Source organism: Haliotis cracherodii, unplaced genomic scaffold, assembly GCF_022045235.1.
Source record: "Haliotis cracherodii isolate W230 unplaced genomic scaffold, xgHalCrac1.p SCAF_13, whole genome shotgun sequence".
Classification (NCBI taxonomy): Eukaryota; Metazoa; Mollusca; class Gastropoda; order Lepetellida; family Haliotidae; genus Haliotis; species Haliotis cracherodii.
The window spans coordinates 11,064,580-11,082,156 of NW_027266268.1; the positions used below are offsets into that span (position 1 = coordinate 11,064,580).

The window sequence follows — 17,577 nt, forward strand, 5'->3', positions numbered from 1 at the left end:
CTGAACAACAATCCCAGTCACTGGTTACAATGACAAGCAATCAGTCGCAAACACTGACAATCTCAACTCAACTTTAGTAGGATCTTAAATAAATATGAGAGATGGGGAGATATCAAATCCCCACATGCAACAGATGACAATAACTCAGCAGGTGAAGTTTGCAACATTTTCATGAAACAGTTGCCTAAAAATAACTTTCAGCAAACACAATTAGTTTTTTCATTTACACATGATTTTATTGTCAGCCATGTTCATTGTTTCCAATTCAATATTTGAAAATTGTGCAAATCTCCAAATAGATACCATGCCATAGAATAGAACACTTTTAAGACTTGAACAGCATTTGCCCATACAATGATGAAATGAACAGTGATATAATAAAGGCATGGGAACATGAGAACAGGCAAGATCATGAACTATGAAAGTGAAGCAGCCTTGTACATGGCAGATAACAATGGTTGCCATCAAACAACTTCACAATCAAACTGTAAGCCCTAGAGTAGTTACTGCATAAAACATGATCAATTTACCATGAATTCTTTCAGGTCCTTATTGAGGGCATTCTTCTGGCACATTCGAACACTGCATGATTACAATCTGGTTCAACAATGGCTGCATATGACAACTTCATTTGCATACAGCAGACGAACATGACGATACGAGTAACTTCAAACAACAGTCTGAAAAGGGTGAACTCTTTTTCCCCCCCCCACCCCAAACAAAAAAAATAGAAACACCAAGTCAACAAAGCTGAAATGATGGACAAAGCAATTCCCTATAAAACATAGTTCTCCATAAAATTAGCTCTTAACTTCAAAACTTTCTAAAAAAACATAAAACATTGTGACATATATGACACCAAGCTTCTATGTTCTGACTTGTCACAGAACATTGATAAATGTGGGGCAATATGAACAATAAACATGAAAAGTACATTTGGTACAAGTTTAAAACCAATGTGATGAATGAGCTGCACAACAATGAGTAGCACAGGACTCAATTCTGCTCATAAGCAATGACAGACATGATTAATCCCCTAAATACTCAAAAAGCATTGAAATAAACTCCATTTAAAACAGAATTTTTCAGAAATTAGACTTAGCAAATGAAAGAAAAAGGCGACTTCTTCTCCTTTACTTTTTGCCACGTCCACGGCCTCTTCCTCTTGCACCTCGCCTTCCACGTCTGGTGGGAGTTTGAGCCTCTTCCTCCACCTCAGCTTCTGCTTCTGCTTCTCCGACCCACTCCTCAACCTCCCCCTCCCCTTCAGCCTCATCCCCAGTAGGATCCTTAGAGAGAAGCTTCTCTTCATCACCTTCCTCCAAAGGAACAGCTTCCTCATCTCCTTTCAGCTGTTCTTCTTCAGTGGCTTCAGTGTCTTGGACAGTTTCCATCTGTTCGGTTTCAGACTTGACCTGGTCGGTCTCCTCTTGGTTCTCCTCTGTCGCTGGTGTCTCTCCGTCAGTGTCCATCTTCTCATCTTTCACCTCGCCATCATTGTTCTCTTCTTCCTTTGCTTTTGCCTCTTCCTCTTTCTTCTTTGCGAGTTCCTCAATTTTCTTCTTGGCAGCTACCTCTCTCTCCTTTTGTTCTGCAAGCTTGGTCTGATACTCAGTGACGGCATCAATCTTGGCTTGCTGTAAACAGATATAATTTGACATATGAATATTGTTTAAAATTGCAGTTTTCCACCTTATCATAGCAACCTGTAAATAGTCAATCCTGGGCCAGAGAAACCAGTGGTTGATGTTAGGGGCAATGCACCACATCAGGTTATTTTGATAAACAGATAGGTCAATATTTGTGAAAATCAGATCCCTGTTTTAGCCAGCCGTTTGGACAAGCATAGGTGTTTGGGATCTTTTCTAACCAATATCACCACTGGGAACTAAGACTCAAAATTGTAAACAATGGATACTTCAACATACCTTCCATTTTTCATAGTGAGCCTCAGAGGAGCAGTGGTTCTGCTTGGCCGCTTCCTCCTTCTTGTAGAACTTGTTACACAGCTTGCAGAAGAAGCCAGTCACTGGTACCACATAGTCCTTTCCTGTAACAACAAAGTGTGGGCTCAGTTAGCCGTATGGTCACAATATGAATTACATGCATCATTCAGAGCCTGATACCTAATGACTCAAATATAACTAGCTTGAAAGTCTTGAATGTTGCAGACCTGCATTTTTTGTCGTTTAATACCAGCCACAGCAATAATGACAGCAGTAAGTTGCCTCTTACGACCAGCAAAGGTTGCTGGGGAGTATAAGCAATGATGTGGGGTAACTAGGTAACACATTGCATTCACCTGAGGCTTTTTATTATCAAAACCCACCCAAGTACAGCTACTGGTGACCTTTTATGCTTGTCACACAAAACTTTGATAGAACACTTTGTTAAGTTATGAAATAACTATCATTGAAACCTACCCATTGGGGTATCGGCCACAAATTCGGGAATTTCCTCCTGTGAAAATGAGAATATTTTTTATTATTTTGTACTTGACATGTTCAGTATATAAAATAAAACAAAACAAACAAATTTGTTCATGTATCTGAAGTGAGAGAATGATGTGGTATCATCAGGTTTTCCACAGACTAAACAACAATTTTCCCAGTCACTAGCACTTACTTATTGAAATTTCTTAAAGGGCCCACTTACCACTTCAACATATTCAGGTTTGGGGATAACATCTGGGCGAAGTCTCCCACCAAACTGCTCACGCATCTATAACAAATCAAGAGAAGGGAATCACCTAGCTGTTGTGAAAATGTTAAACTGACGAAGCAACACTCTAAAATGACATTTTACCATACTCTTTTGACAGGAAACTTTGCAATGTCTGAATGAAACCATGTCTGTTTAAGACTTCCGTTCCTTAAAATATGTTCATATTTAAGACAAACACAATTTATCAGAAAGAAACAAACACAATTTTCTTTGAAATCTTTCTATTTGTGGTGCTGTTAAGTAATAGCAATAGCTCATTTTCTTGTAGCTACAAAACACATGCAATCTTGACTCTGCTGACAATTCAGAAGCCAACCTGACCACCAAAAGAAGTTTTAACACAGCTTTGAACAGTACTGCACAGTGTGTCAGCTCGCTGTGGAAAGAAAGCCTGAAGTGATGCATGCCTCAGACATTTACCGTATTGGTTAAACTCAGGAGCATGGTATGGTGCCGACAAAACTACAAACAATCAGGGCAAACTGGGATTTGATGCCAAGAAATAGGTTTCTTGTGTGCCCAAGAGACGCAACTCTGCACAGAGAATTGTTGAGTCTTAGACTGCTGTGCCATCCGTACACTCTATAAAGTTATGGATTATGATGATACATTAAACAGTCAGTGGGCCAGCCTATCAGATCCATTTTAGTCACCTCTCATGAGAAGCAATAGGTGGCGTATTCTAACCCCTGGGACTTAAAACAGACTGCACACGCAAATCATACACATGAGCATGCAGGACTGCTAAGATGGACACATGCATGTTTCCTACCTCCTTGTGGAGGTCTGTCAGTCTGTGAGCCAGGACTTCAGAGAAGTTGGAGAAGCCCCCTACGTTACACCACGAGCAACCTCTCTTCACCTGCGTCTCTCGGTGCTGAAAATACATTGAACACATCTGTTACATCTAAAAATAACTCAGACTTACCTAAACCAATAGCCTGTTATAAAATTACTGCCAAAACATCTTAAACACAACTTGACCTAAATAAACATTTTCAACCAACAATAAGGTTAGTCTTCAAGCAATGATTCATCATTTGTAAATCATCATTATAAAGTAATAGCACACTGTCATTTTTACCATGTTTCCAGTACTCCAAGCACTATTTTAGTCAAGTTTCAAAGTAAAAGTGATCAGTATGTTTTGAGCCAAGTGTGAATCATTTGTTCCAGTTAATAACAATAGCTGTGAAGCCCTTGTCATGGACACTGAATGGACAAAAAAAGTAATACATACTCTATGCTGCTTGAACTTCAGGTGACTTGCCAGACTAACATGAATGTCAAGGTCACAGATGTCACAGTGGTCAGTCCTGTAAAAATTGCAACAAGATATAACACATCTAATATAGTATAGATTTCTGCAGTTAATTTACTTCACACTTATCAACTAAATTTAAAGATTTTGCAACAGCATAACCACAATGGAAATTGCAATTGATAACTGAGAGACTGCATGATTCCATTACTCCTTCACAAACAATCCACAACATGTTGGGCCTCATGATAACACTAGTTGAGTTTCAGTCAGGCCAGTAAACATGGCTCATAACAGCCAAGTTGTAGTGTAGTGAAGTAAAATAACAAAAATCTTCTTTAGCACAGCAAATGAATGTGTGAGCTAACGTCAATATTACTAAGATAATAGCCATAGCACAGTGGTTTATTGTTAACAAGAAAAAACGATGATGAGTTGCAAATACAACAAGAATGTGTTCTTATTCATAAAAGGAGATGCTCAAGATATGGCCTGGAAACAAACCCTACCATCGTTTCAGACAAAGTTTAAATTGTTTCCATGGAAACATTACAAAATACAACATTGACAAATTACAAAATAACAAGACCAGTAAACCTGATGAACAATGTATATTACAAGGTTTTTTTAAAAACATTGAACAGTTTTCAAGTTATCCAAGTTGCACATAACCATTTAACTTCTCTCTTACAACATTTCTGAGGATCTATTCTCCCTACAGACCCTATTTGTGAGAAAACTTCCAAAGGATTCATTTGACAATTTGAAGTCTACTCACGCCTCTTTTTCTGGCAAAGGCTTAGCTCTCTCTTCTTCTTGTTTGGCAATTCTTGCCTCAACCTCAGCCTTCCTAGTAGGGTTCTCTTCCAGCTCATCTGCCTTCTCCTTGTGGCGGGTTCCGGACAGATGGTTCTGGTAGTTCTGCAAAAAAATGTAAAAGGTAAGTATGATAAAATCAAAACGCCATAAACCACTAAAATTCTTATACAATCATTCAAGAGAGTTGAAAGGGGGATAATTCATGCATTCCTATGTTTCTGCTTTGGTGCTGCAGTTCTTGCTTCACTGAGGCCTGGTGTGCAAACAGTATTTAATACCAACTAATAGTTTTAAAGCTCAAAAATAAATTTGATTTATGGTATTGAAAATGTCTTTAAAACTTGTAAGAATCAAAACTACAGGATTGCAACTGAAATAGATGTGACATCAGGCAAATATGTTGAAGTTATATGTATTTCCCTGTTTCTGCTTACCCTCTCATTGAAACATTCCACTTCACAGATATGACAGTAGTGACGAGACAACTCCTTGCTAACCTGAGATGACAAACAAAATGTTCATGTTATTACTAGTAGAAATAAAGGGGTCCATGCAACTAAATTGTTAATGTCTTTCAAAATATTAATCATTATGTATTTCAGCAAGCTTTAGAGGGAAAGATATTGGAATGGAGCTCAAATAAATGCCGAATTTTGACTGTCTTGTGCCCAAGGACCCATTTTCAACACACAAACAACTGGCAGAAGCTCAACACCTTTATAAGTTGAAAACTTAAAATGTCTGGGCCTTTACCTATCAGCGACACGTTGGACCACAGTATCGAAATAAAAACCTTAGCTTAAATAGTCTTTTCCAACAGTCTCATTCTAGCGTCTAAAAGACTTCAAATTACATGTTTTGATTTTTCATGGTATAAGCACACAAATATACTTACTTACTCTAAAATTACAGATGGAGAGTTAAAATGTTTAACCCAACATGACCAATTTGAACCCGACAATCCTGTAATTATCATCATCAGCATTGAGCCATGCTCACACTGGGATGCAAGTAGCCGAGTCAAGGCCGCTCAAGCGGCCAACAGCATCAGCAGCAAGCCATGCCTTAAGCATGCTGACATTCTGACCACCTGATCCTTCTCATCAGCCAGCTTTTAAGACAAACACCGTTCTGAGTTCCTATTCCCACAGGAATGTTAATTATATTAATATACATACATACATAGGATGACAACCTGTAAATTTGTCTCTTGGACCATTACATTGGACCTTACAAACCAGTGATGGACAGCGTGAGCAACCACAAATTCCATGTTGTTGCCTTACAACAAGCATAGGATTATCGCCACAGGGGTATTTTGCAGTACGGTTATGTCTATGTGTGTAACTTACTCTTGGCACTATTTTGGGCTTCCTCAGCTGTTCTCCCCTCTTCCTCCTGTTGTCGCCTATAACACCAAGATGTATTACAAGGTCACATGGTGGTCAGCACCTCTTGTTGCAGCGAACACACAGCTCAGACAGAGCTGCATGCAGTATCACAGGCATTATTACCCAACGTCTCTGTTACTTCCACCTTGGAAGATGAGTCACCAAAGGTGATAGTTAATTTTGAACTGACTTCCTTCTAAAGAATTCATGAGCTGAGAATTGTCAAGATTATCATTTTGATTGAAATCAGAAATCAAATAGGTTTTACATTGATAGTATTAAGTAAGACAAAGTGATATTTTTTTTAATAATACATTCCCAAATTGTTCTTAATTTATCAAATTTTAAAGTACAGTTCTCAAGTAACCAGATGAGTGTACTGTATCAGTATTAGCAGTGTGCATAGATAAACCTTTGTCTTATCACAAAGTAATAACACTCTGACTTCTGATGTCTGTCATTTATCAACTGGAGAAACTAGAAGTCTGACAACATAGACAAAATTTAACATGCTGAGACAGACGAAGACTGAAACTTTTCTGTTTAAGGAAACTTACCTGCTAATCAAAATAGAACAAAAATGTATATTTCAATTTCCACAAACATTGATTCCTTATGAAATATCTGAACCAATATTTAAAAATGAAAAAGAAAAAACACAAAAAAACATGATCAAGCAAAGATTGTGTGTAAAGTAGCAAAATGGACGTGACAAATATTCTCCAGCAGTGTAAACGTATTTCAATTTTCAATGTGTCCAATCTGACTTGTAACAAATATGTTGTGCATCGCAACAAGGCCTTAGCTTTGCATAACGTTTTCAGAAGTAGTTTAAGACTGCACATTGGGCAGGTTTATGGAAATTATGGAGACAACAGAACAATATCCCTGTTCAAATCTGACTCAGATCAAAATCAGTTCAGGGAAACTGTTTCTGTGGAATGGCATTCAAAATAGCAGTGTTCAGTAGAGAATACTGAAACATAAATGCCCAGTAATGCAGGGACAGAATTTTGAATTTTCTACTTTCTCTGGCAAGTCCAGATTCAGTTCACTTGTCCATTTTGAATACACCATAGTGGGTAGGAATCCTTGTTCACTGGTGCACTAACACTAGAAGGGGACAACGAGAATGAAACAGCTACTGGTCACATACAGCACAAGTTGGCAAGCTGTACGACATTGGGTGAGGGGCAATGTGGGAACATTTCCCTGGCGTGGCATAAGTTGAATTCCTGGGATCTCCTAATAGGGTAAAAACCACTGTTACACCTCATAACGCACAAATGGGGATATAGCCTTTCCATTTTGTGAGCGAGAGTGTTTAGCTTTACATATTCATGCTGATAAAACAACTGCATTCTCATACATCGCAGCTTTTGGACGTTTCATTTCGGTATTCATTTCTCTGCAAACATTACAATGATGCCAAGGAACATCCCTTTCTACCACATTAATATTCAAACTTCAATGATTCAGGCATATCAGGGACAATAAGGTAACCCTCATTTCCTCCAAGAGGCAAGTGCTGCCTTGTGCTGGTTCTGAGCTGCAAGCATTACCAGTACCACAGATCACAAACCAAACAGCCCGAAAAAGGGGGCAGAGATCAGGCTCTCCAAAACGGTTGCAACGGCCAGGGCTCTTCCGTAGGCTGCCAAGAAGCAATCACCTTGAGAATTTCTGCGTTCTCCTACTCCTCTAGTTCCATTGCCACCCTGCCTGTTAGCGCCACCACGCCTGTCTCTCCTTCCTGGGCTAAAGCCCCCTCGGGCTGCGCCTTGTCTGTATCCTTGGCGACCTTGCTGCATTCCTTGACGGCCTCCTTGATATCTTGGACCGCCGCCTTGTCGACCACCATAACCACGGTCTCTTCTATCGTCTCCATATGACTGAAATCATTAGCCGTCCAACAAATGAGCTCCATGTATGGAGTCAGCCAGATTGAGGCTTCGTCGTGAAGACCTTTTTCCCTGACAATCTGGAAAGACTGGATTAAAGTATTCTCACAAACTGGCATGTCTGAATGGGAAGTGCATGGCCTGTCTGAAAGCAATCTGCATGTGCTGAGGCCTCCACGGACAGTGCTGCTCTATGACATGTGCAATGTATCTATGGACGTCTCAAAAATTTGTTTGTCGGTTAAAACCTCCAGAGAAAAAAATCTGTTTCTGTTCTATGAATTACAAAGACTACCTGCATCATAAATAAGTGTTAGTACCAGTTGAATTTATCCATAGAGGACAAATGTTTACAGTTTGCAATTTTCACAAAGGTTTTGTCATAAATCGTGGTGGTGTTGGAACACTGTTCTTTATCAACTTCGAAACATTATTCAATGAAATAGATCCTTAACATAGCAACGAACTTGCTGAAAATAATAAACCCTGAAAAACAAACATTAGGCATGATATAAATGCAACACATATTGAAGATGATCATCACATTTCATTGAAAAGAAGTTAGAAGACAACTCAACAGTGCCCAGAAATGTGCTTTGATATGTTAACTAAACATCATTCTAATAAAAATTGATGAATTTTAGCATGCTCATTAACAATTAACATTTTGTTATCTCTTAAAACAGAATTATCTGCAGAACATTTTCAATTCCTTCATTTATTGTGTCATGTAATATCCTGGACGCACTTAATTTGATTGGTGTCACGTATATCTCTGATATTGAGTGTCCACTAAACTATATCAAAGCCTAGTTTTCAACCTTGCCCATGTAAGCCAACAATCTGGGCTACAACAGACTCTTGGGAGAGGACCATCGCACACATCTTAAGCCCAATCAGAATGTTACAAAATCAAAACATCTAAACATGACTGATTCTATTGCCATAGCCTGACGAGTTAGCACTGAAATTATTCCAACAATTAAGAGAAGATGAATGTTTTCAAAGTCATTCCATTTTCTTAAAGTACTAGCCTAAGTATTCATATATATTTGAATTCAAACTTCATTGTATTTTAAATCGAGCTGAATGCTTTTCAAAGTGACTGAGATGCGATGCTATTTCCAGATGACCCATAGTCTGCAGTTCATGTTACTGCAATGTGCAGCGTTACTTGATGCTGTGTATAAACTTTGAGGCTATATTATTGTAAGACCAAAATTTGGCAGTTATAAGTATTATTACTGTGGTAATTTGTCATTTTGTTTGTCTGACAGATGAAATCTCAAATCAATTTGTTATCTCATCAACCTTGATAATAAGGGCTCCAAGGCGAAAGGCTAGAGCCCTATTGTAACCAGCCGATTTATTATTATTCCGCCAATTTTTGTACCAGATCTAGCAAAGCAACCAGTAGCTTGATTGCGTTCAAATTTTTAATGTGCATGAAGACAGTGGAGCTCTAGATACCACAAAAATCCCAAGGCCGTAGGCCAAACGACTAAAGGCAGATAACTCAAAAACAATTAATTCTTGAAGTTATATTTTGCCCTATTTCTCAGCAACAGCTTGTCCGATTACTTTCAAAATTGGCATGTCTTTTCTGCTTTAGGTGCTTGACATTTATGTTCAGTCACTTGTCATTAGTCACTTGGTTTGGCAGTAATATTAGATTTAAGGTTTTCACAGTGTTTTTGGGTACATGTCTTCAAATCACATCTCTTAATCCACTGAATGCAATGTTTTCAAACTTTCTGAGACTTGTCTCCATACATAACACATCCAACCTTGTTAGCCGATTTTAGATAGCTTTTTTAGTTGCAGCCTTAATGAATTTTGATTTTGGTAATTGTTTTCACCGAAATTTTACTTTAAAGATCATATCTTGTAAGGTCCACAGAAACTATTGCAGATTACATGAAGTTAGTCTTACAGATGTACCATATTTTTGTCCTTGGTTGCATGCTTAAAGTAACACCACTTGATGGTGATATTTGATTAATATTTGGGACACCCCTGAAACATGCCAATTTCGTAGCGACGATGCCCTTCAAACGGTGACCATCTTTTGGCGGAGTTGGTACAAGGAAACCATTTGAGGATTCGCACATGTTCGGGGTCAGAAATGGGATTAGGACAGACTTGGACACCGTGACACACGCTAATTTTGTTGCGGCGATACCCTGCAAGTTGTGCCTACATTTGATGGATTTGGTACAAGGAAACCCTTTGAGGATTCGAACATGGATGTTTGTGCGCAGTGTTACTTGGAGCTCGCCATTTGAAACTGCTTTTGTTTGTTGTTTATTGTCGCACTCAGCAATATTCAAGCGATATGATGGCGATCTGTAAATAATCAAGTCTGGACATGGCGATCCAGTGATTGATCTATACAATTGGGATACGGTGACATGCATCAACCAAGTCAGCAAGCCTGACCACCCAATTCCGCCAGTTGCCTCTTACAACTAGCATGGGTTGCTGAAAGTCAATTCTAATCCAGATTGTTATGGGTCAGCCTGATAGGCTAGTGGACACTCCTGCATCAGTAAGATGTTTCCTGTGGCCCTCCTAACAAAGGGTTAAAATGCTTCTGAAATTTCCTCCAGCTATTTCTTATTTGACAAGTTCCCAGGCCAATCTTCTGGCATCTTCGTGAGGCAAGGGAGTTAACGGACTGTAAAAGGTCAGTTTTCCACCCTTAACGAACTAGGATGGAATTTCGATCTTAGCGCCACCATTGACTTATTATAAGTTACGTCCCTTCTATGCCTCTCCTACTGACCCATCCGATTCCACCTCTCATATCACTTGCATTTGCCTCAAACAAACATGGTGGTGCCCAGTCAAGACGATCTGATCGATGATCAAGACATAAACTGTAATAATTGGGTCTTACCTCGCGAAGTGCATCAAATCACTAGAACATCTTGTTTAAAAACAAGAATAGATTTCGCAAATATCTGTCAAAGCCAAGTTGACAGTACACATCTTATGCAAATCCTGCAGTCGACTGAAATCTGCTTGTTGAATCCATGTTGTTTACGAACCGGATGTCAATTTTGTTATGCGATATTGAATTGACTATGCAGTCTCATTAGTCCAGCCAAAATATAACTCCATATTTGCAGCCTAAATCGGCAAGGGTGGAACTTGGGACTTTTATAGTCAGTTAACGCTCTTGCCTCATGAAGATGATCTTCTGGCGTCAAACAATGTTGTCAAACATCAGACTGGGTATTTACCTACTTTACATAACCAATTATTGATCACCAGAAAAATCGAGAGTACTCCAGACCTACCCCAATAAACTGTATATCTAGCAAAGACACATTAGATAATGTTCGATACGAACAAACTTCACTTAAACCATTATAAAATCAGAGAGGTTGTTTGGCTATCCCTGTAGCTAGAAATACCAGGTGACTGAAGCCTTGTTAGATGTAACTAGTGTTTAAGCATACATACATCCGAATCTCTTCTCCGGCGCTTATTATCCATTCGATAATCAGATCCCGATCTCTTTCTATCCTGCCCGTAATTCCTCCTATCCCTGCCTTGATCAGGTACGTTCAACTGGACATCAGCGATCAGTCGACTCTGCTGTTGTAGCAGATTGCTTGCCATTGCCAACTGAGATTCTCTCAGATTTAGTTGTTCCTGAAAAAAATAGACATTATCATATAACCAGAGCTCCAGGCAATTTTTTGAGCCACTGAGTATTTACTCACAAGTATTTATTTACATTAGGTATTCAACATATTTCAACACCCTTGGGTCTTGTCTAAGGGCATTTTTAGAAGAAAATATCAAATTATTCGGCTAAAAATGCTGTATGTGGCGACTTCAAATTTGCATCTGTTCATGGTATGCGACAAGTGTGCAACATGTCAAACTCACAAGCGACAGATGTCCAATTAACAATAATCTAGAAGCTAGACTGAATGTGTGATGCCTGCATTGATCAGTAAATAAAGATCTGTAAAGAAACACGGGTACAAAACATGCTAAAGTTGAAAAGGATACATTTGGTAATTACGCTGTGTGTTATACTTTGACATACTGTAAGTGTTCGTTATTTTTTTTTAAAATGAGTACAGGGCATAAAATTAGAGAGAATTCAAATGTGCCCAATAGCACTGGAGCTGTTTTTCATGTGTGCCATTTTCAATTTAGGTGTGCTTTGCCTATATTAACCAGTAATCATAAAAAACGCAGGATATCCATTAGATCATTATTAATGACATATGTTTAATATTAGTTGTTTAGTACAGAGAGATACTGGTTGAGCATACTTGTTGATAATTTTCTGCAATTTTTTTTTTTTGGTCACATTAATCAAAATTTGTACTTTGGGAGACACCAGTCACTGGGAAAACCTTGTTTTGATTTACATTTAGATGATTTTGGCATTGGTTCATCTGTTCTATCACACCTGTCTGCCTCAAATTTTCGATTCAAAGGGATTTAAAAATTTTCAATGCTAGCACTAGCACTCGGCAATATAGTCTCTTTTCCTTGCTCGTTGTCTGCAGTACAAATAAATAGATTGTTTTTTTTCTTTTTAGACTTTCACTTTGACAAATTGCGATCGTTTGCCAGGTGTTTAACAACAGTCAACACAAATAACCACTTCCATTTGTGATATTCCATGAAAGTATGGAAAGAACCGAGAGCATTCAAATGTATTTCCTGCTATCTTGAACATACCGCCGAACGTCTGTAAGATAGTTAATGGAAACATCTGAATTGTATCGATTGATTTTACAACAGGCAGTCATTTTGCAATAGTCGAACGTCAAACTTGTGGGGAAAACTCTTTCCACCTCAGTTTAATTTTGTCAAGACATGAAACAAGTTTGGGAAAGACAATAGGACAAGTGATAACTTCTTACGCTGCCTACAAGAGAAAGAAGAGGGAAATACAAGGCATTAACAACCTGCCTCATGTCTTATCCATTTGCCCAGTGCGGACTGGATACCTATCTGAAAACACTGGTTACTGCCATCTTTCAACAGTTTATGGATTCAAGAATAGAGTATGTGAAGCCTTCAGGACGATCAACTGACTTAATACTGGACATTGGTGAGTGCATTGACATTGATGATTTACTTTAGGGCCTCTTACTTAATGCTGCTTCCACGATTTGACTCATTTTGTATTACCTTTTCTTATTGTAAACCTAATTCTGTTTCAGTATAACTTAGTGATTATTCATTGACCTTGTGTGTTACTGATATCTAGGGCTGCAACGATACAGTAAGGTCACGATACGATATGCATCTCGATATTCTGGTCACGATACGATACGTATCTCGATACGCAATGATAAAAAAAACAAGACTTAAAGCATGTCAAGTTTGAACCTTTCATGATTTTGGAACAGTCAAAATTATTTCATAATGACAAGCTTACTGAAGTTGTTCAGCTTCAAAGTGGAACTTTCTCTAACTTTCCTTAAAAACAATTCAAAGTTCAAACACCAGAAAATAATTAATATGCTCCACCAGTGATACGTCAAAGAATTTTGATGCAATGTTTTTGTTTTATCATGAATAATATATTCAATATCGTGTTACCATAGTTGCAGCTTTTACTATATATATATTTAAAATTATAAGAACCACAAGTGTAGCATTTTGGTACTGGTGATTGCTGTTACAGGATATTTGTACATACATGTATGGAACAATTTGACCAGTCACCCTAGGGACTTCCCGTGCTACATGTATTTCGATTGCGAAAACGTTATGTTGACATATATTAGCCAAATTGCCACAAATATGACTTTTGACGAGTCAAAGTAGGGCCTTTTTTCATATATGTATCCATTCTCTAGCAACTAAAGTTCGTTTCAATGCGTCAAAAGCGGTAATCTGACCGTGGTTGCTGTATCTCTTCACACACGATTTCACCTAACTTAATGAAAACAATATTAAAAGAAATTTTGAGTAAAATTAATAAAATATACTACAAACACAAGTCCAGATATATAATGAACACGTTTTAATAACAAGATAGTATAATAATGGTATTGAATTGCGTACTTCAGTTCGGACTTGCTGACTTGTATTTCCATTGTTATGTGCTTGCGGGGATCAGCTGATAATGTTTAATGAGATGGGGGAAAAACATCTGTCGGTGTAAAACCTGAGCTTATTAAAAATGAAAGTACGTTTTTGGGAGCCATGTGTTACCGCGCGCTATAACCAAGTTTGCGGTTTATTGAAAGGCACAATAGCGAGCAAACGCTGTACTTGAGATTTGCGTTCCGTATCATGGCGTATCGATATATGGGCCCGCGTTTATCGTATCGTGGGTCAAGTATCGCGATGCATCGGAATATTGGTGTATCGTTTCACCCTTACTGATATCACAACTTAAATCTGTAATAACAGATTTCTGGGTTAACATCACTTTTCAATCAGGAAATCAAATTTTAACACATAAATGATCTAATAATTATATTCACCTGTAACTTGTCAAAGTTTGAATTACTACTTCCAAAGCCGCCGATCCCTGCAAGGCTAGTTGATGATGAACCAAAGTTTGACATTCCACCGTAGCCTGATGAGCCAGAATCTTGGTAATACCCAGTGTAGTCATAGTCATTGCCATAACGCGACCCACCGGACCGGCCTGCACTGCCACTGTTGGTGGTGTAGGAGTCGCCGTAGTTGTAGCTGCTGGTGTAGGAGTTATCTCCACTGTAGCCCCGGTTACGTGGCATCTCGGATATCTGTAAAGACATTCTTTCTGAAATGAGACTAAAGATTTCCAATAACATGTTTACTGTAAGCTTAAACATTGTTAAATGTACACCCAGCTGATGTTAGTGATAGTATTTTAAACAGCAGTCACAATATTAAAAATTATCATTGGGACTGGTAAATAATTTTGCCTCGGCCAGCAAAACCATCACTGGTACACAGTACCACATTTTCAGTCTTTCTCCGAGTCTGTCCAGATGAGCAAGTAAGTAATAACACAAACAGACAGGATCAACTCATTGTGTCCGCTTTCAACAAAATGCACAAGAGCAAATCAACCATCTTGCACTAGTGGCACTAGTCTTGACTGTCCGACAAGGTTCAGTGAGCGTGACGATATCAAAGTTGTTTACATCTGTCAGAAGAATTCACAAAGCATTTTATTAGTGCCAGCTACTATACTAACAGCAACATTTTTCGCATTAATTTCATGGTTTACAGTGCTTTTATCATTCTTACTGGTGGGAAATCATTTGCGAACAAGACCAAGTCCAGTGTTCCTGTTGAACGGTAAATGTTTGCTGAGACTGGTAATGAGTGCGAGTCCCCATGCACTGGGACAGGCAGTATAAAAAGCCAGCAGGAACACTGAAATTACTTCTAAAACTTGTCCAGTAACAACATGAAAAAGGAAGCATGTCTTAACTAGTTACAAAGATACAGTGAAAAAATATCCATTCTGGCATTTATCTAGATGTCATTTGACCCAGATCTTCAGTATAAGTTGCTAAAAGTTCAAAAACCCTGATGTTTCAGCTCTAGAAGGGGACTTCACTTTCACTGACTATAGGAAAAAACAGAAAAGGGTACAAATATTAAAGTTTAATGTTGTTGTACTGCATGCAATGTTACAATGCTGCTCAAAATAGCAAATTCAAAAAGTGAGGTGAAATTAAGGTTTAATGTTAAGGACAAAATCAAAGTAGACGCTTCAAAACTCACAAAAGACAACAAAGTTTTCACCACTCGTCACTGAAGTTATTTTACAAATTAAGCTACATGAAAGAAATGAAAACACACCTCAAAACTGACTTTTTCACTAATGCACATTGTATTCAAGTTTGATCTGATGATAATTATGCAATGATGAAGTATTGGCTTTATCTCCTATGCATTGCTGCTCAATCCTTTTAAGCATATAAATTTTAGAGGGGTAACCAATTTGTTGATTGTCATTAGACACGTAATGACAAATACTTCTTTGGGTCTCCAGCACAATGCGAGGATACATCTGAGGAGTCATTTAACATGCTTATTCAATACAAATTATATTACCAAACGAGGTTAAATAATAATCCTGTACACTCTTAACACCCTGGTCTAAGAACATGAGACAAGACTTGTTTAGGCCAATAACCAACGTCACTAAAAACAAATTCTTTGTTTGAAACTGATGAACTCTTAATCGAATACCAAAACCATGAACGTGTCTAGCATGCTATATCTGACAAGAAAGGCTGACACAGGAATGAGAAAAATCTCCTGATCAGACGCCGAAACATGAGCCATTGACTTGTAGAACTAAGTCGAATGCGACAGAAACGGCGGAAGGATATGATCTAACAGTCCACACCTCTTTGTTACGGCGAACATTAACCACGAATGAATTTTTATTGTTAAAGTAAAACGCCATATTACAGGACCGAATATAAAACACCTGAAAATCAAACTAAAACAGTTCACGATAACTGTTTCTTGGAAACGAATGCAGTTAGGCCTAATGAGCATGCGAAAACATGAAAATAAAAATGGCTTCCGTTGCAAATCCTGTGGAATTCGTGAAAAATGTCAAGAAACATACGCTATTACGAGACTATCTGAAGCATAGTAAATACAATATCACCATTTCGCCAATACACATTTTGAAAGCTACTTACAATGGTCAAAATATGACAATTTTTTTTAAAATTCGGTGAAAACTCTGCAAGCGTGTTCTGCGTCCTGCCTTTCCCCACGCAATTACTCTCCGACTCTCTGCATATTATGAACTGGGGCCTGTCTTGGAACGCCTTGTGTCTAACGCCCAGTTTGCGCAGAGTTAGATAAACATACAATTATGTCAAAACAGCGCGAATTATCATATATTCATATTATTTATTTAGATCAACGTATGTATTTATGAAACATCATTCGTGTAAGAAATAATAATAATAATCATGTGTTTGAAATTAGAAGCAGTTTGTGCAAGAGAGTAAAACAATATGGTAGTAGTCGTGGGACAACTAATTTCAATTGATGAACGCGAGATGGACTGATGTGTTGGATCAGTGCTGGCAGGGAGTCTAAGGATATGAAGCGGTCTTTATTTCCGTAGTTATAATTCTGGGACATGAATTAAGGGTTAAACAGAAAATGAATAATTATTCGAAGGCTTTTCTGAAAGCAATGTGTTTCGAAATTCATCTTGATTTGCAAACGATTACTTCTAGATTATGGAAATAATAAAGAACAAGTCCCTATAAGAGATTGCACTGTCCACATATCTCGACTTGTCTTTTAGGGGGATAGAATAACTACACATCCATGTACTTTTCTTTCAGCACAGCCCTGGAGCAAGGCTACGTCTATCCACTCCACCAAGAACGGCGTTATCCTGTAATGTGAGTCTAAATAAATAATAATAGACACAGTTCGTTTTTTTTTTCATTTGTTTCGGTACGAAATTACAGAGTTTCTGGAATAAAAGCATATTGAGAATGTTCGGTGAACC

General features: G+C 38.1%; 1 protein-coding gene across 1 annotated transcript; it reads right to left on the bottom strand.

The window, feature by feature from the left end:
• Positions 1-214: 214 nt before the first annotated feature.
• On the bottom strand, positions 215-16,832 carry LOC139459612 (zinc finger protein on ecdysone puffs-like). Its single transcript, XM_071241183.1, has 13 exons — positions 16,745-16,832; positions 14,570-14,836; positions 11,565-11,756; positions 7,868-8,087; positions 6,157-6,212; positions 5,239-5,301; positions 4,764-4,906; positions 3,965-4,040; positions 3,497-3,601; positions 2,656-2,721; positions 2,424-2,460; positions 1,929-2,050; positions 215-1,637 (listed from the first exon to the last, which is right to left on the bottom strand). Exons 2-13 carry the CDS (start codon positions 14,825-14,827, stop codon positions 1,134-1,136), a joined length of 1,842 nt encoding a protein of 613 aa, XP_071097284.1. The 5' UTR covers positions 14,828-14,836; positions 16,745-16,832; the 3' UTR covers positions 215-1,133.
• Between the last annotated feature and the right edge of the window lie 745 nt (positions 16,833-17,577).